This window comes from Cyprinus carpio, unplaced genomic scaffold, assembly GCF_018340385.1.
Source record: "Cyprinus carpio isolate SPL01 unplaced genomic scaffold, ASM1834038v1 S000006497, whole genome shotgun sequence".
Classification (NCBI taxonomy): domain Eukaryota; kingdom Metazoa; phylum Chordata; class Actinopteri; order Cypriniformes; family Cyprinidae; genus Cyprinus; species Cyprinus carpio.
Genome location: NW_024879169.1, coordinates 102,674 through 123,239, shown reverse-complemented (window position 1 = coordinate 123,239; position 20,566 = coordinate 102,674). Strand labels below are relative to the sequence as shown.

Genomic DNA, 20,566 nt, shown 5'->3' with positions numbered 1-20,566 from the left:
CTTGCAAACTCAGTCTCTATCAGACAAACTTCCGAAGCTCCTACGTAACCAGGCAACCAACCAATCACCACAAGGGCTTTTCCCAAAAGATGTCATCCGAACAACAGATCAGAAGCAGGACTCCCTCAGACAGAAAAGGCAACCTCGGTTTTCAGCGCAAACACAAGTAACATACAAAATGTTCTATCTGCTGAAAACTGGTGCTGAATTGATCTTAAACAACTAAAGATAAGCCAAATCTCCGCTTTTGTGATTTTCTTGGTGCGATCTAAGAAAGAATAACTTACTAGAACTTTGGGACTTCCTCAAAACTCTGTTAATCCATCCTTTGAACCAGGGGCGTAGATTACGTGGGCACACCCCCCACTTTTAATATCATGTAAATTCAGCCGTACTTTTTCAGGCAAGTGTGTTCGCATAGAGGTTTTCAAGAGCTGGTGTGAATAAATATAGATTTAAACTCAACGAGTCAGGATAGTCTGCGCATGATTTGATGTTTTATTCGGACCCAGAATAAGGTGAGATGAACACTGCGGAGCGCTAAACACTCATGCAGTGTGTGTTTCATTCATACTCGAAGCCAGAGGGCGTCTCGCGAAGAACCAGGAAAACACTAATATCAACAAAAGCATCCAGCTATTGCTGTATGAAAACAGAAAAACAGAAACGTTTGGAAACATGAAGACAAACATATGATTGTGATAATATATGGTTTATTTGTGTTTTGGAAGTCATCTCCAGGTAATAATAAATTAGGCTATATGAACATCCAGTGCTAATTAACATAGCATTTATTACAGTATAGAAACTATTCTGCCTTATTATGTGATAAAACAAGTGTTTGTAGTAGCCTATGTAAACGTTAACAAAAAAATTATTATAAAATAAAAACCATCAGTTATCAGATTTCTAAGCCAATTAAAAGCTAGAAATTAGAGAAAAAATAAAGTTGCCTATGCACTACCAATCAAAAGTTTTTGAACAGTAAAATTGTTAATGTTTTTTTTAAAAAAAGTCTCTTCTGTTCACCAAGCCTGCATTTATTTGATCCAAAGTACAGCAAAACAGTAAAATTTTGAAATATTTTTACTATTTAAAATAACTGTTTTCTATTTCAATATATTTTAAAATTCAATTTATTGTGATTTCAAAACTATATCTTTAGCATCATTATTCCAGTTTCACGATCCTTCAGAAAAACAGGTTGATATTCTGATTTGTTGCTCAAAAAAGATTGTTGAAAAACAGCTAAGTAGAATTTTTTCACGTTTCTTTGATGAATAGAAATGTCTCGGCACATGAAGTAAAACATTATGATACACAGGCTTCTGAGTTTTCTCGGCAGAGGATGTGAAACATTGGCTGAGTTCCAAGTGCTTTCCAGTGTTGCCAGGTTTTTTCAAACCGCAATTGCTACTCAAAACTAGCCCAATTGCATTTCAAGAAGGGTTCCGCGGAAAAATTTGCATTCCAGGTGCTAAATATCACATTATTGGGGTCGCTTCAACCCGCGGACATGTAAAGCAACCCCAGCACCAGTATTAAAAATAGCCCAATTCCGCGGAAAAAAAAATTGCGGAAGTGGCAACGCCGGTGCTTTCTGAGCTGTCGCGTCGGCACTGCTTGGGTCTCAATCAACAAAATATTTCATCTGTACGCTCACATGAACCTGCACGCATGAAATCTCTTCGGGCCTGCAGTCGGAAACAAGGCTAACGGTCCTCCTTCAGCATCTCACCTTCATCACTTCATCAGCCTACACCTTTATAAGTATCATTTTTTTTTTATGCACTTGTGGCGCTTGGGCATACATTTTATTCTCTGCAAGGTTATTTACTCAAACGTTAAATCGCTTGGTGTTGCGTGATTGTTTATCTAGCAGACTAGCACTGCATGATCAAGATGTTAATCAAACTAATACATTCAATGTTTGGAACAACTCTTTTGTAATGAGGCATTTTGAGGCTCGATATTAAAGGCTTATAATCTTTATAGTCTACTGATAAAGATCGTTGCTAACATTATCCTCCTTTCTGAAAAATATGCTATGTCTAGCACACTGTAAAGTACAAACCCGATTCCAAAAAATTTGGGACACTGTACAAATTGTGAATAAAAACAGGATGCAATGATGTGGAAGTTTCAAATTTCAATATTTTATTCTATTATATAATATTTTTAGAATGCAACATAGATAACATATCAAATGTTTACACTGAGAAAATGTAATCATTTTAAGGGAAAAATAAGTTGATTTTAATTTCACTAGTTCATGCTTACATATTATTAGCTGAGGTATGGAATACGTTTTTGGTGTGCTGTCTGGGGAAGGGCTCCGAGCTCTGGAATGGCCTGAACCTAGAGTACCCCCCAAAAAGCAATTGGACTAAGGACAGCCGCCAGATTAAGAACACCCCCCAAAAATAGCATTGTAAGTACTGGCGGGGGCTAATTTTTTATTTTCCTGAAAAGTCAACTGGTTGGCAGGCCGAAAGAGCCTACGTACTCCGGTGGGAGCGACTTAAGCGTTGGAAGGGTAGGCCCTACCGGCTGCTGGTACCAGACCGCGTGGTTTTGGGGTGCCCAGTCGGTAGGGCTCGAGCTGATGCTCAATGGGAGCTCAACGCGTTGGAACGGGTGAGCCCTACCGGCCTATGAGGAGGAGCAGCGTGATTGTATAGCCCGACCGGGAGGACCCGAGTTGCCTCGACTGGAATAGGTCACGGTGTCAACGTACGGGCCCTACAGGCTGATAAGCCCCTACTATTCAGTGGGCGAAGGGCAAATGGCTGACCGAGAGGGCCCATGAAGCCTCTGACTGGAGATTAAGACTCAGGACAACGGACGTCTGGGTCCTCTCAGTTTGGCAGATAAAAAGCTTTGGGCTGACCGACAAGGAAGACTCTTGCGACATCCGACGGGAGATCAAGACTCACGGCATCGGATGGATGAGACTCGCTTGCGGGCGGCAAGTATAGAAACCCGACCGGGAGAACTCTCGCCAGATGTCTGAAGGGAGCACACGCATCAGACGGGTAAGCCTTGCTGGACGGGGAGAGTGAAAAGGAAAACCTGACTGGGAGGGCTCTCGCGGCATCCTATCCTGGAGACACCCAGCCACCATAGTACAATGTTTACCGGAAGCCAGAGCGCCTGACATCTTAGCAAATTTAAAAGTGCTGGCTAATGCTAACGTAAATACAGTAAGATTGTTATTCACGCCGGCGCTAATGATGTTCGACTCCGCCAGTCGGAGATCACTAAAAATAACATTAAAGAGGTGTGTGAACTTGCAAGCATGATGTCAGACACTGTAATCTAGATTTAAACTGCAAGAGTGTGTCTGCCTCCCGAACAATGTTAGGTAGGTTATTCCAGAGTTTGGGTGCTAAATAGGAAAAGGATCTGCCGCCCGCAGTTGATTTTGATATTCTAGGTATTATCAAATTGCCATAGTTTTGAGAATGCAGCGGACGTGGAGGACTATAATGTAACAAGATCTCGTTCAAATACTGAAGTGCTAAACCATTCAGGGCTTTATAAGTAATAAGCAAGATTTTTAAATCTATACGATGTTTGATAGGGAGCCAGTGCAGTGTTGGCAGAACCGGGCTAATATGGTCTTACTTACTGGTTCTAGTAAGAACTCTAGCTGCTGCATTTTGGACTAAACTAGAGTTTGCAGAACTTTGGTTACCCAGTAAAGCATTACAATAATCTAAACTTGAGGTCATAAATGCATGGATTAACATTTCTGCATTTGACACTGAGAGCATAGGCCGTAATTTAGATATATTTTTGAGATGGAAAAATGCAGTTTACAAATTCTAGAAATGTGGCTTTCTAAGGAAAGATTGCTATCAAATAGCACACCTAGGTTCCTAACTGATGACAAAGAATTGACAGAGCAGCCATCAAGTCTTAGACAGCGTTCTAGGTTATTACATGCAGAGCTTTTCGGTCCTATAATTAACACCTCTGTTTTTTCAGAATTTAGCTGTAAGAAATTACTCTTCATCCAGTTTTTATATCGACTATGCATTCCGTTAAATTTTTAATTTGGTATGTTTTGCCGGGCCATGAAGAAATATAGAGCTGAGTATCATCAGCATAACAGTGAAAGCTAACACCTTGTTTGGTGATGATATCTCCCAAGGGTAACATGTAAAGCGTGAAGAGTAATGGCCCTAGTACTGAGCCTTGAGGTACTCCATACTGCACTTGTGATCGATATGATACCTCTTCATTCACTGCTATGAATTGATGGCGGTCATATAAGTTACGATTTAAACCATTTAGCCAAACATCACAGGGGATTTATCATTGGACACTTGTTTCTACTCTGGATAATGTTATATGAAGCACATTACTTCAAACGAGTTATATTTGAAGCCCACCCTTTGAGAAATCGTGAAAAACATTGTTATAAATAGCAACACCTCCCCTATTTACCCTTTTGGACGTGGCTCATGTTTATAACAGTAATCTTGGGTGTAGACTCATTTAAAATAATGTAATCATCAGGTTTTAGCCAGGTTTCTGTCAAACAGAGTGCACATCTAGATTTATGATCAGTGCTCATATTATTTACAAAAAGTGCTTTGTAGAACGGGACCTGATTTTCAATAAGCCAAGCTTTATCATTTGTTATCCGTATTGCATCTGTTTTTATTGTTGAACCTCAATTAAATTGTTACTCTTAAATTGGTTTGTTTGACGTTTTTTGTATTTTCTAGTTCGGGGAACAGACACAGTCTCTCAGTGTGATATCTAGTGAAAGAGTCTCTATGTGCTGAGAATTAACTGACTTCTGTGACGTGAGGCGGCTAGCAGATGGTCAGTTTAGCCAGGTCTGTCTGTTTCCTGACCTGGGCCCCAATTAGTCAAGAAAACAAAACATTAAATAAGAGAAGACAGAAAAAGAAAGAAAGACAAATTACAACAAACAAAAACTGTTGCCGGGGGAGGAAAAGTATTAAAATTTCAAAACAAAAAATACCAAGATATACATATAAAATCAAATAAATATATTGTAAAGTTCACATACTTTCAAAGTTCTTGCAGCTTTCTTATTCACAGAGTCTCTGATACTGTCAATATATATACTTATTTCAGTCAAAACCATAAAATAGTTTTTTTTTATTATTATTATTATTTGTAAATTTACACTTATGAATGTGAAATTTTGTCAATAGAATAAGTAACTTACTAAGTGGTAAAAAGTACTGTTTCTTCTGGCCAGGATAGTCAATTACTGCCAAAAAGTAAAATTTTCCCATAGAAGTGAAGTTTAAACATCTGAATCTTATCGCAAATAAATGTTTTGGACCTTAGTGTTTACTGAATTGTACAGTGCCAAAATAAGTGCAAGACAGTTTCCTCGTATTCATTAAACATTTATTTTTTAAATTTATTCCTTTTACTTTTTGTGTAAATACTGCTTTGCTGGATAATTACTTCTTGAATAAGCTTAATAAAAAAATTAATACTTAGTTCTAAGATGATATTTCTGTGGGAAACAACCACCCTTTTCTCCAGGACATAATTATTCTGTTCAATTTATAAGGAGACCCAACTGTGCGGACAAAAACATAAGGTACAGTACCACTTTCTCCTTGGAAAAGAGTACGGACAGCTCTATTATTATTTTTGGGATTAACTGAACAAACTACTTTTTACCAACCTCACGTTTTAGTAACATCAAAAGACACTGAATCAGAGCAAGGCCTTATCAATAGCTCTAACTAGCATGTGAGTACCTGAAGGGAGTTGAAACCAATAAACAATTGCAAATTCTTTTTGAGATAACTGGCCTTTTACAATAAGAAAGGATATTCAGTATAAAGAAAAGAGGGATTTATTGTTTGTAAAGGAATGTTTCTATGATTCCAGATGAAATGTGGATGCGGAGAGGAACACATATGCTTATATATTAATGAACCCAGATCGGAGGACTTGTTTGTGGAAGGAAGAATAACTTAGCTGGAAATGTTATCTATATTATTTAATTACAACTACAAAACAAAAAACTAAGCCCACCAATGTTTGAAACAAAACCTAATGAGGGATAAAATTCCAGGACAGAAGTGGGTTTTTTTAAATGATGCTTGATGAAATCTCTTTAGGGTCTATTTAATATTTAATTTTAACTGATGACTAGTTATTAAATGTAGCCTGATTTTTTTTCTAGTCTAAAGAAAAAGAAAGTAGGAGGTCTTCTGTTCACCTTCCTCCACCAATCTTTTCCTAGACCCCTCTTAAGGCTTCCTTGTCAGCTTCTTCTTATAGGATGTTGTCTTAATTTGCTTTGTAATTATGCCATATTTGTTTTATCTATATCGGAACAAATGATTAGATTCCTTTGTTTTAATTCTGACTATATTGTTTTATCTATATCTGAAAAAAATATTAGATCCTATGTTTGGGTGAGGTTATTACATCTATTCTGGGGCAGTTGAACCCAATTATTATTATTTTTTTTTTCATGCATTAATCGGGTGTTCATGCATTGTTCTACTGGGTTGAGGATTCACTGGGGGGGGGACTGCAGTAAATTTGACTTAGGATGGTCTAGTTTTTGACTGTCCATTTAATGAATATTGTAGAATAATTCCCACCACCCTACATTACAGGTGTTGCATGGCCCCGAAAATTATGCTGTTTGTTTACAAATAAAGCGCCCAGTCCCTTATTCTAATGAAGTGAAAGACAACGGCAGTCAAAATGACGATAACTTGTAACTGGTGCACATGTCACAAAAAGATTTCTTTTATAAAAACCATACCAAAAAAACATTTCTCGACACTGACGAATCCCTTTCAATACTTTGATTCTGCTTACAAGTTATGTCCAAGCCCAGTTCCATTACACGGTATTCAACTGTAAGATCTAGCAAAACATGAAAATACGAAAACAAGATGACTTAGTCAAAGTAGACAATTTGCATTTTAAAAAAAATTTATATGGGCTAGTTGGGTATTAATTCACAATTCAATATAAATAGTAAAACAAAGTGACAGCATGCAAAGGAACTTACATAATAAATACAAAGGTTTGAAACTTGCATCTAGTTCAAGCCCAGGTACATTAACACATGTCTTCAAGCAAATCTTAAAAATAAAACTTGCATTGCTTTGCGGTCTATACACACAAAAAAATACCAAAAATAGAGTTTTAAAAAACAAAAATTATGCCAACTTGCATTAGTTATTACTTGCTTCGAAACCAGTAATAGAACATATAAACGAAAAATTTATTAAAGTGCAAACTTGGCTCCACAGGATTATCCATGTATAATGGAAAAAAAACTAATCACACATTTCAACATTTACAAAAAATTATTTTTTTATTTGTTCTTCTCTTTCTCTGCAGGTTCCTTAATCCCTGTCCCTTTAAAAAAAACAGCACCTCATTACATCAAAAAATAAAAAAAGGCACTTTTAAGAGCCACATTTGTTTTGTATCTTGTTACTCTCTCTACTGTTGTATTGTGTTCTCTCTCTCTCTTGCTGTCTTACTGTCTCTCCCTCCCCTCTGAGTGGGGTTTTTGTTTGTTTGTTTTGTCTTTTTTTGTCCCTGAGTGTTTATAGTGTGTTTATATTTTGTGCCATGTCTGATCCTGAGATGGACCGTCTCCTGAATGAGATGAGTGACCTTGTCGATCAGGCTGAACATCAAGCTCACCTCCAACAGCTCATTAGCATGCACCAGGAAGCAGAACCATCCACCGGTCAGCCTTCCACCAGTAATCCATCCACCAGCCGGCCATCAAAAAGCAAGCAAGATGTTAGGTGGATTAAGAGGGACAGTGATGGAAACATTATTTACGGCAGGCCCAGATCATCCCGGAAACAAGCAGGTACAATTTTTTTTACATTAATGTTAAATAAAATGTAGACTCCAGATCTAGTTTTGCATCTTGGAATGGTATACAACATGATCATAAGTCATGGGTCTGAATTAGAACATATCTGAGGTTATTATTACGTACCTGTGCCTAGCATCAGGTAAAGTTTGTGTCATTGAGTGTAAAAAGCAACAGCTTTTTTGCTACAGCAGGTCCCAGTCACAGCCAGAGTCGAAAGACTGGTGTCTCTCATATCAGGGCTCCTGAAACCAGTGCGGAAATGACCAGTGACTTTCCTTCCGTTACTGCAGGTGTGTTATTTATTTTGACTTCACTGGTTCAAAACAGTATGTTCATTTATTATAAAATGGCCATTGTTCAATGCTATTCTCTTTTGTTGTAATAAACTACTGTTTTTAAATATTTTGCATTGTTTTAAGAGTCCTTCCTTCAAGAGCTTAAAAGCTCACTGTTTGAGGAAATACATGAGGATGAAACGGTACTTCAAGCCTCAACAGACTGGTCGACCCGAAAGAGCCTCATATCAGGGTGGTGGGAGAAAGAGAGACCCCGACTGGTCAACACCATGGTGGCTCGACAACATGCGGCAACTCGGATCTGCCAACATTGTGGAAATGGTCCAGCCGTAATCCGTTGTTGTGACTGCCGACCACACCCATTCCTCTGTGGCCAGTGTGATGTCAGGGTCCACCGAGGTCAAGTGTTCCACAACAGGGATTCGATGACACATGCATTCTTTCATCCATTGCCTCCCACAACTTGTGTTGTGGAGAGGGTTCTAACCCAGTGTGGTAAGTTGTAGTTTTTAAAAGTCACATTCTTAGACTTGACTGAAAAACTGATAGGTCGATGAAGCAGTCAAGTACATCTTGTTTAAAATAGTTGCCAGTAAATAAATGTTATTTTTTAATGCTTATCCATGTGTTTTTTGTTTTTTTCAGAGCGTCTTGTACCTTTGGAGATGCCAGAGACAATATGCGGTTGTCTACGAGTATCGTCCAGTGTCATCGCAGGACAGTCCATAGTTGTGGTTACAATGAATGGTAAGAAGAACTTTATGGGTTTGGGTGGGGGTCACTTCTGTAGAAGTGTCTGCAGAATTTCACCCACAGCTATTTGCTGATCACACCTCGTATATACTCCCTCTCACTTTTTGTCACAATTATGCACATATACGAATCATGTTAAATTCATACATGTTACATTGTGCAAGAAATATTCTTTATCATGGCTGGAAATCCAGAGGTGTCAATAGGTTGTGTGTTGATTAGATTGGCTGGGCCCAACTATGTGATGGAAAACAATTAACCTTTGTTTGAAAGGGGATAGTTAATTTGCCTGACAAAAATGTGACTTCCAATAGAGTGCCTTACAAAATGTTTGTAGAAGTGTCCTCCTGATCCATCCTTAGTCAAAGGTTCCCATATCAGTTGTCAGAATGATACAGTTTAGTCTGTCAGAATTAACTTTGTGTATATATTTCCTTCTTTTTCCAGGGCGATATGATCTCAGATTGCCTCAGATTAGATGCAAAGCATGTGAAGCCACTTGGAGTCCTGGAGTGGATGACCTGATCCGTAATGACTAATGGCCTGCCACTTCTCACTATTCAACTGTGTATGCAACAGATGTCCTTTTTTCTTTTGAAGAGCTAAAGATGGCAGCACCAGAGATGTCTAGCCAAGCATTTTTTCTTAGAATGCTGGATCAACGCACTGTTCGATTTGGCCGTGTAAGTATTTGTGGTAATAATTGCGTAACTCCATAAATAATACTATGAGGGCATGATGATGATGATAGTACACATGAACATTTGCACTGTTTAGGAAAAAAGTTGTATTCAATTTAGACCCTTTATAAACAACCATAAACTCATGTTCTCTCATCAGCAGTTTGCACTGAGACATTTCCAAAAAAAAAAAAAAACAGGTAATTCTGAAGATCTCAACTTCTACTCCATTGGCTACAGACTTTGACATCTTCTCCCCAATATCATTTCCTGATCCCAGAAGTGTTCCCTTGGATTAATGGCCCAAACACTGCACAGGCTTACTTCTAAACAATATTGTAGCTGTTGTAGCCCTCTTTGTGTATAGATTTAAACTGAATGTCAAACAATATCCTGTATTTTTAATGGCCAGGTCCCCCAAATACACCAGTGTATAGTGTATGAGTGAAGTCTACACATTGTTTTATTTCCTTTGATATGTATTCTAAGGAGTGGTTACGAAGCTTAGTACAAACATCCCAAATGTATCCATTTAGAACATTTTACTTCAGTGTAGTATATTGTTTAATTTGATCCGTTTTACTGTTCTCTTTTGTTCTCTTTTACTGAACTCTTCTTTGAAACAGAGTGGAAACATCACAGCAGACAGCTTCCGGAAAAGCTTCTTGGAGTGGGAAGCTGTCCGATTCGAAGTGGACAAATTATGCCAGGAGGACCACTTTGACTGCCCAGCGTGCAGCCCAGACATGCTTGCAGTATCCGTTGATGGAAACCGTAAGCACTACAGATTCAAGAGTGCAGCAATGTACTGTGTGTGCATTGACGGTCCATTACTTTGAAAGTAACTGCTGTGAATTGAAAATCATATGAATATTTAAAGTTAATATGTATCTCTTTTATTTAGATCGGAGGAAAAAGCCATCTTTGATGGCGTGTTCATCGCAAATGATGATGATGTCGCAAGATTCGTGGACTATGTCCATACCTCAACCAGTCATGTAAACTTGCACAACTTCTCTATATTTACCTATAAAACACCCACGTCCTACAGAGGACTTAGTTTGAACAAGTTTGGAATGTTAAACATCTTCCATGTTTTAGGTCTCTGGAAGAGGTGTCTGTGGAGGGCAATGGTCAGCGGCGCGTGAAACTTCTCAGAAGTCCTCAGGAAAAACAGACGAGGAGGGCCTGGAACTCGCTGTATGTCGTCATGGGGTTCTCCTTCGTGCCCTCAATATGTTCAGGGGGGAGATTTTTGCCTACCCCCTGTACCTCCAAAAGCAAATGGCCTGTAAGCCAGTTAAATTTTTTGCAATGGATGTGGCATGCAAGTACTGGCCTTACCTCCAGAGAGTGACAGAGAAATGCCCTGAGCTTGAGGATCTCCTCACCATGAGGCCATTTCTTTCTGTTTTTCATGCCAAAGCTCATGATTTCAAATGTGAGGTAAGAAAAAATGATTGTCCATGATATTTTCTTTCCCTAAAATCCTGCATAAGATTGTTGCCACTTAGCTTTTATTTTTGTTTTTTCTTTTTTAAAGGTAAAATGGAGTGGAGCATATCAGGAGGGGGCTGGTTCGACTCTTGGGGAAGAGGTGGAGCAGTGCAACGCCTTCCTCTCGAGGATTGCTGTTACGACAAAGCACATGTCAAAAGCAGGTAAGGTAACCAGTAAATTTTGATCCTGATGACATGGAAAAAACACTTATGCATATATGCTGACTCTGAAAATATAAAGATCAGAATATATTAAACACAAATGGATGGATCGATTACAATAACATCATCCTATTTTATTTGACGTGAGGATAATAAGGAAGGGCAGTGCGATATAAAAAAAACCACATCCAAGTACCATTCAACTACTGTCCTGCCATAGTGCTCCATACCATTTAAATACTGTCCTGCGCCACTGTGTCATGCTATTTCTTCACTATCCTGTGCGATTTACCTAACCCTTTCATGGGACAGTAATCAAATGGCACAAGACAGCATATTAGTACCATAGTACTGTACTGTAAGTTATTATCTCTGAAAAGTTTGTGATTCAAGTCTGCACAGTTTCTTCTCCTACTGCTACTGGAAAGAAGGGTGATAATCTCATATTTTTTATTTTTGCAGGATACATAGACATGCTGACGATCATGGCCATGCGCTGGAACCAACAAAAGTTTGACAACTTGGCTTCTACCCTTGCCCGCCGATATCGGAAGGTAAAGACACCAGTTTTCCCTTATGCAAAATGCATAGCTATATTGTAAACTAAAGCAAATAAATGGCATATATCACAAAAAATATAGAGAACACTTGCCCAGATATTCTTTAATATATATTAAATATACGGATGGTTAGCATGTGTAGTGTCAATTGTATTTTTTAGTGTCTTGATATAAAATATTACATGTTCCATACCACATATATTGATAGTCCACGTATATACGAATATACTGTATATTTAATAGTGTTGTATGTGGTTTTCTAATAGTGAAGGTACTTCACAATCCTTATCAACAATAGTCAAAGGTGGTAGGCGTTTTTTCCTCATTGTCATTTATGTTTGAAGGCCACAATAGCCCTGCAATGCCAGTTGCATAACCTGGAGGCCATGAACACGGAAATGGACGTCTCAGACAATCAACTGGAGAGGGGGATCATTGATATCAATGAGTGCAGAAGGTAGGATATACTGTTTTATATACTGTTTGATATGGTGCTTGATGTATCACTTCTGACTGATTTTGTAATTCCAAAGAGGCTCATTGTAATCGTAGTCATCACATACTCTGATTGCTGATGACGTGTGGACAAGATATATCCCTATGGGGACAATACGAGGGCATGTGTAGTGTCAATAGTGTCTTGATATAAAATATTACATGTTCATACCACATATGATAGGTTGTTTTATACGAATATACTGTATATTTAATTAGTGTTGTATGTGGTTTTCTAATAGTGAAGGTACTTCACAATCCTTCTCAACTTCAAAGTGGTAGGCGTTTTCCTCATTGTCATTTATGTTTGAAGGCCAACAATAGCCCTGCAATGCCAGTTGCATAACCTGGAGGCCATGAAAACGGAAATGGACGTCTCAGACAATCAACTGGAGAGGTGGATCATTGATATCAATGAGTGGGAAGAAGGTAGGATATACTGTTTTATACGTGTTTGATATGGTGCTTGATGTATCACTTCTGACTTATTTTGGCTGCAATTCCAAAGAGGCTCATTGTAATCGTAGTCAAAGAGCACATACTCTGATTGCTGATGACGTGTGGACAAGATTATCCCTATGGGGACAATAAAGAACCTAACTATACTCAACCTTAGCTACAAGTGTAGCCTCTCAGTTACAGATAAATATGAAAAGATTGTTGAGGCTTTATTTTGCTCATACACCAGAAATAATATTTTTTCATGGAATCAAGAAGCATATTTCTTATCTCTTAATTTCTTCCTCTCAGCAACAACATCCCCAAATGATGCTGATGTTGCCGCTGTTGCCAGCCGAATTGAGGAGCTGGTGGCAAGTGTTAAGAGGAGGTCCCAGCGTCTTTACAAGGATAGTGACGGATGCAAAGGACGTGCCCGAATCCGCCGAAAGATCAGGGAGGAAAAAAAAATCTTAAATTCTGTAGTGGAAAAGTACAACACCTTGGTTCCTAATGCAGAAAAACTGTCATTGGACACCATTCTATCTGACGAGATTGTTTGGCCATGGCAGCTTACACACGGTGGTATGTACACAATTCCATTGTCACATAGTGGGACAAAATCTGTCATGCCTCGATTTTACACCTGAAAATCTCTAAATACTAATCTCAAATACAACTGACTTATGTTTCATCTATGTATTCCAGACTCTGTAGATCTAAGGACAAAGAGGAAGGCGTTCGACATTGTGATGGCAGTAAGGAGACTTGAGGAGGAGAAGAGGATTCTTATTGCAGAGATGAACAAGCATTGGAAGTCTCTTTGCTCCCGTGCAGACACCCTGAAGCAGATGTCATCCAAGCTTTCTAATGTGACATCAGGTATGTATTTGTTATACTTGGCATACATTACAATATTTCTGAATGTTTTTAATTAATAAAGGCTCAATATGTTTTAACATGTAGGTGAGACTTGGGGCCTGCTTCAAGATGGTATCCGAGGTCTACAAAGCTTGACGATGAAGAACAAGCGAGCAAGCAACAGCCTGGCAAAGCATGCAAAGAAATATTATGTTCAAGTTCTGACTGAAACAGAAATTAACTTTGATAGTGATTCTGAGGAATACCATACCAGTAGTGACTCTGAGCAAGATTAAACATGGCCAGAGTCCTTTTTATGCTGTTGTGTGCTGGGGAGGCAGCATTAAAGAGAGGGCCGCTGGGACAGGTTGTTAAGGAAAGCTGGCTCTGTGTTTGGCATGGAGCTGGAGTTAATTATTTAACAAACTGAGGATAATTTGCAGTAGCAGTCTTCTGTCATGCTCAACATTGAGGAGGTCCTTTGTCCCCAGGGCATACCAGCAACTCAATGTCACAGAAAAGGTTAGGGGAGAAATTGACTTTTCAGCATGAGTCTCACCCTGCGCCAACCATTACATCGCTTTGTCTATTGTCTAGTATCCACTATCCATTTGACTGTCTTACAGGCTACATTAGCCCCTCTACACATTCTGAACTGTGGTTTCAACATTTACCCCTGTTGGCTTGTATAATCTTTTTTCTTTTTTATATATATATTTAAGTTTCTGTTTTTCTATCTATTTTAACTTCCTTGTATTGTTTTTGTTAAGCAATACTATTATGCTCAGACTCTTTTTTCCATAGTCATATTAAACATGCACAGCTTTGCACTGATTAAATCCCTGCACTGTTTACTTTTGCACTACCACCACTGCAAATCACTCTATAGCTGCCCATCATGTATCACAGGGTCAGTCCCTACCAGGCCTTTGTAATCACTTGACATGCTCTTCACTTTTTACATTTGTGATTTTTGTTATGTGTCTGAGTTGTGTGTTGTTTTTTTTGGTTGTATAAGCTAATAAATGCCTAAAATGTGGTGTGTCGTCTCTTAAGTAGCCTACTGTGTCTGTACTAGGGGGAAGAAGACATTTCATCATGACAGTTTCCTCCATCTCCTAGAGACATCTTACATGGATACACAGATAACATTTATTCACGAGATCATATATTTTGTATGTATTTGTTTTAATGTTATTATTTCTGTCTTATTGCCAGGGAAGCTGGATTGCTTTGTTTATTGATATTTTTAAAACTACAATGCTACATCTATCAACATTTATTTAGATGTTATCATGGTATTCATTTACATTATTTTAATAATATAATTTCAGTCTTATTATTGGTGAAACATTACAGTATGCTGTAAGACAGAACACTACAATGTGGGCCGAGTGGGTCACATGCGAATCCCCTATCCCACAATGCAGGTCAGGGGGTCTTTAACGCCAGTATAGCTTCAATGTACATATTTAATCAGTGGTTTTGTCACCAGCAACAACACTTTGCTCAGTTTTGAACTTTTTGAGTGTAGTTGAAGCCCATTCACAGCAGACAGCAGTCCACCCACCCAGCCCGGAAGAACTACAAGTAACACTAGCTTTGTAACTGTTCTGTGGTGTGTCTCTAGTGGAAGTTGTAGTTTTAAAATGTAGTAGTATATTTCTCATAAGTAGAAGTTGGCAGTCTAGAATTTCGGATATACCCTGTTTTTGGGATGGGGAACACACTGATGTCAACAGATTTTAAAAATTGAATAGTTAAATAGGTCAAAATAGCTTATTACCATATTTGACAGTGTTTACAGTGGTTAAACATTGGAGACCATATCTGCATGACAGCTAAGGTCCAGAGCTTTCTATAACAGCAGGTCCTTTGTGTGTGGCACCTTCTGTTGCTAAATGGCAAGCCTTCAAACATGTACTGGGTTCAAGGTTCAGAGCAGAGGTCAATAATTCAAATCAGGGTAATGTATCCTCTTCAGACTGACATATGTTACTGTCGAGGTTGAGACCTTTCCAATGATGTGCTTGCTATAGTCCTACGACAACGTTTTAATTTTTTACATATCATGAAGACCACTTTGCAGGTGATAGCCTCCTTTATTGTCCCCAGAGGGATATTTGCCTTGAGTTCAAATGCTTCACACATAAGACTTAACATATTATTTTATCATACATCCGACATATACTTACAATAAAAAATAACATAAAGCGATATGTAGCCAGAGTGAAGCGCATCAAAGCCACAGTCTATTGCTCATCTTTCAACCTACACACAACCCTATATGCATTATATCATTAAGCAATTGCACAACCGCTGCAGCCTCAAGCAACATTATTTAAAATTTTAATTGAGGTAGGTTTAAATTAGGCCTATAGTTTAGACATATTTAGTTTACATTTGGGTCCCCTATATCTTATGCCTGAGGATAAGAGCTCATACTTGGCATGGAGAATAAAGATAGAGTTAGGGTTAGGGTTAGAATAAGTGGGGACTGAGTGTATTTCATGAATAATGCAACATTTTCCTAAAAAATTAAGACCAGAGGCCTTTGATCATGAAGACATTGGCCAGATTAAACAGCACATCAGGCCACATGTGGCCCACATTGCACAACCAGGCCTTAGATTTCCTACCACTGTCATAGGCCTTAGTAAACCGCCCACAGTCAAGTCATTCCAGGGTGACCAGATTGATGTCCTCAGTGTCCTGGCACGTTCCCTATTGTCAGGGAAACATAGGAAACCTACCTCTCCCTGGTTTTATGACAAGAAAACATTAGACTTTTAAATTATATTGATGGCCAAGCTGGAATTGTTCCTGGCTTTAACGATTTCTCAGGCTCATGTCTCCAGTCTTTCTGATCTCTGAAGTCTGATCACCTTATGTCATGCACATACTGTATGTTGATTGTTGACACAGAGGATGAGGAAATTATTTGTGAAATTTGACACCAATGTCTTTGTATGAGGCAAAGGATATGAAAAAATGGCCTGAGTGGCGCTTCAGACGCTGTGTGATTTCAATTCACTTTCATATTTTTTGTCATAGTTCTTTCCTGACCTGAAAAATCATTGCTGACCCATGTGCCATTGATGAAAATTGATAAAAATGTGCCTCTTCTCTTCATTGGGAATGTTTGAAATGTCTTAAGAACTCTCATAATTGTTCTGAACAGACAACCATGATAACAAAAACAAAGTGTTGTGTGCTAGCGATCAGAGGTAAAAAAGGATTCAGTAATACATCCTGATGCGGGAGGCATCTGTCACCAGGGATAGGAGCCCATTTACTTTGCTCCAAAATTACCATCAATACTAACTAAAATTTTCATGATCAGTTAGTATAATGCCAATTTGGTACTTGTTCTGGTTGCCTTGGGTTTTGGCTTGCTTAGTTGCTTAGTTTGGCTTGCTAATCTGCCTTAAGGTGGACGAGGATTTAATTTTCTTCTAGAAAGAAACTTTGTTGTATTATTTTCATGTTATCACTGTGAAGCTGCTTTGAAACAATCTGTATTATAAAAAGTGCTATATAAATAAAGGTGACTTGACTTGACTGTCACTACATGCAACTTTCAGCTATTTAACTTTTCCAAATACAGCACAAAGTCATGACACATTAATTATTCAGTGCAGTCATTGATTGACAGACAAATCATAAAATGTAACAATAGTGAATTTAATTATTGACAAATATATACAAAACAAATAGTACAACAGTATTGGTCATCAGGCGAATTTGCTGGCCGGCTCCCAGGTGTCCTCCCAGACTCTGCCACTGTAAATAGTCCAAAAGTCATCTTACACACAGCATATACAGTACAGCCTACAGCTCACAACTAGTCTTCTGGCTCAAGTTTGAAGATATGTCATCTGAAGCTGAAAAATAAAGGTTTACCCTTTTTCTGTTGGATAATTTCTTTTGGTTTATTTTATATGGCGTTTGTCAAGCAGCAGTCATTTTGTTCCATGTGAAAAGTACTGGACTCAGTCGCTTGGACACAGTCATCCCTACAGTCAACACTTTGAAGTTCTGCATCGGGTTAACCATGTCGCTATGCAAATACTCACCACAACGGGATGGGCACAGAACTGATGTGGTTAAAGGCCTCTATGTCGGCCGCAGAGGGGGTCAGCAAAGATGCAATGGCACAACAAAGGCATCTGCGTCGCATCTACATGTAACTATGAATTGGGCTTAAGACCCCATCAGAGCTGAAGTGGACTAGAAAGTGATCTGCATCATCTTTAAGTGAACTCATAATGTGAACACAAAGAGACAAGAGTTGTTTTTTGGTTCAGTCCACCTCACAGGCCATTTAAATTGGTCTACATTTGGTTCATAATGGGAGGTTTCACTTTGTAAAAATAACTGCTGTTTGGCAAACACTGTATAAAATAACCCAAATAAACAAAATAGAATTAGCAAATGTATAGGGCAAACAGGTTAGAATGTATTTGCCTCAGATGTCATATGATCAAACTTGAGCCAGATGACTACTTGAAGGCTGGTGTGCACGTTCTCATGCGGTCTCAGTTCAGTTCACTTTAAAAGGGATCCTAGAATGCTTAGATAGTTCCTTGTGCCCAAAACAATTATCAGTCCCACTTTCACTTTCACTTCAAAGTTCACTTTGAAGGCTGAAAGGGACCAGGTTTTAAAACACTAAGACTGTGTGGAGCTATGGATTAAATTACATCAGCCATCACTTACCAGGAAGAGCAAGGTAGCCAGTGCACTTTGACCTCTGCTGCCTTCCCCTGCAGAAACATGCACACACACACACACACACACACACACACACACACACACACACACACACACACACACACACACACACACACACACACACACACACACACACACACACACACACACACACACACACACACACACACACAAACACACACACACACACACACACACACAGACACACACACTTAATCAGGTTAGTGAACTGTAATCATTTTACCATTCAAATAATGTTTTTTACTTAGCTCTCTATACTGGCGTTCTTACTTGGAACATCATTTAGTTGACAAGAGTACTTATGTATTTTTTGTAAGCTCAATAAAAAATAAGAATATGTTGCATTCCATTATCACTGTTGTTTTTGTTTAGGATTTACAGTATGTCCCTTACGAAAAAGAAGTTAATTCAAGTTTTCTATTAGTATACTTTTTTTAAACAAACAATAAGAAAGTATACTTTAAGTCTAAATTTTATCATTCTCAAAAACATACTTTATGTACTTCGTAGAAATACAATTAATTACACTTAAGTGTACTTGACTTATACTGAGAGAAAAGTCCAATTATATTTGGCCTTTACTTGTACTCTATCTTTTGATTGAGATATACTTAAAAGTATAATTAAGTATTCAAAGTATTCAAACGGTTTTGATCGAGTAGCCTATTAAATAAACTTTTTTTTACATAGTTTCATATACAGTCTTATGAAACTTGTGAAAATATTGTTTAGAATATTGATATAAAACAGCTATGTTTCTAATTCTGCATATCTGAAATTTGTCTAGGCTAGTCCACTGGCATCGGTACATCGGAATTTACTTTAATTCTACTTTACTCTTTCCCCACCATTGACTGAATTTTCCAGCTATCCATGTTTTCACTGTTATACGGTAGGATGCGCTATGACACATCTCCTAGTACAGAAACTCAAAACACAGAAGAAGAAGAAGCTGAACCAAGTGATAGTAGATTACTCACGCAAATGTAAAATAACGTGATCATCAAATATTAAACAGCTTGTAATTCAAAAATGCTTAATATTACCAAATGAAATGAAGCGTAACACATGAAGAGAAAACGACTGTGAAGCTTTGGGGTTGTTGGACTTGATCTACTCCATCTGTGTTTTGATCACCGTTCTGAATCTGATCAAGGCGCAGTCTTTGACAAAAATGTGATTTTCTCAACTTCTTTGTTTAAAATGTTGCCTTTATGAAACTTACCGACAAGTGTTGATAAAAAAGAAAGCATGAAGCTAATAAAATGTTATTAAAATTAAAGTACAGTTAAATGTATTTTTCAAGTATAAAAAATAATATCTACATTTGAACATAGTAGTATACAGCAAGTGCAAAATAATATATCACTTAAAGAAAACTTACAAGTATACTAGAAAACTTACAATTATACTAGAAGTATAAACTTCTAAACTAGCAGTTTACTGAGAGTACACTTCAGTGTGTACTTTCATAACTAAAAAATGTACTACTTGTATTAAAATAGTAAACTACTAGTATACTTATAAGTTCACTTGTAGTAAAGATGCATTAAAAATGAGAAACCTAGTTGTGTACTTAAAGTTTACACTTTTAGTACACTTAAACATATACTTTTATACTAAAAGTGGGCCAATTTAGCCCCAAGCAGTATTGAAATAGTACACATTGATACTAGTATACTTACTCCATAAAGTATACTTAAAAATATACTTGAACATTACTTAAGTATACTTCATAAAATAACTTGAAGTATACTTTTTTTTTTTCCTAAGGGGTAGCACTTGTGAGAGGGTTTGATAGTTGAAAAAAGTTTGATACCTACTGCTCAGTCTTACTGTTTTGTCACATGTGGATTGAAAGATGAGACAGACATGAGTCAAGAGATAATCAGACAGCCTAATGAAAAATATGGTTCTACATCTTACCCCATTCATCCGTCTTTCCAATATTTTATCGTATGGATAAATTGTCTGTCGACTGCATTTGCAACCTTAAATGACAAAGGCAAAAAAGTACGTTTGGTTCATTTCAAATGGGTCTGAGTTTGCTTGAGGTGTTCATATATGAGTCACTGTTCTTAGTTCACTTTGAGGGCTGACAAAGACCAAGTGTGAATACACCCTGAGTTTGGTCCAATTAAAGGGGGCTACATGCAAAAACACCTTTACACCCAACACATGGCTGCTGATATACACATGG

The 20,566-nt window shown here is 37.9% G+C and overlaps 1 protein-coding gene across 2 annotated transcripts in view; it reads left to right on the top strand.

Moving 5' to 3' along the window:
- The window catches only part of LOC109101388, a 57,838-nt gene extending 43,230 nt beyond the window's left edge, over positions 1-14,608 (top strand). For both annotated transcript variants that reach the window (XM_042754343.1, XM_042754342.1), the window contains 3 exons: positions 13,063-13,335; positions 13,459-13,632; positions 13,717-14,608. In XM_042754343.1, the coding sequence (XP_042610277.1) occupies positions 13,063-13,335; positions 13,459-13,632; positions 13,717-13,907 (638 nt within the window). In that variant the 3' untranslated portion in view covers positions 13,908-14,608. The remainder of the gene's footprint in view (positions 1-13,062; positions 13,336-13,458; positions 13,633-13,716) is intronic.
- The last annotated feature ends 5,958 nt before the right edge of the window (positions 14,609-20,566 follow it).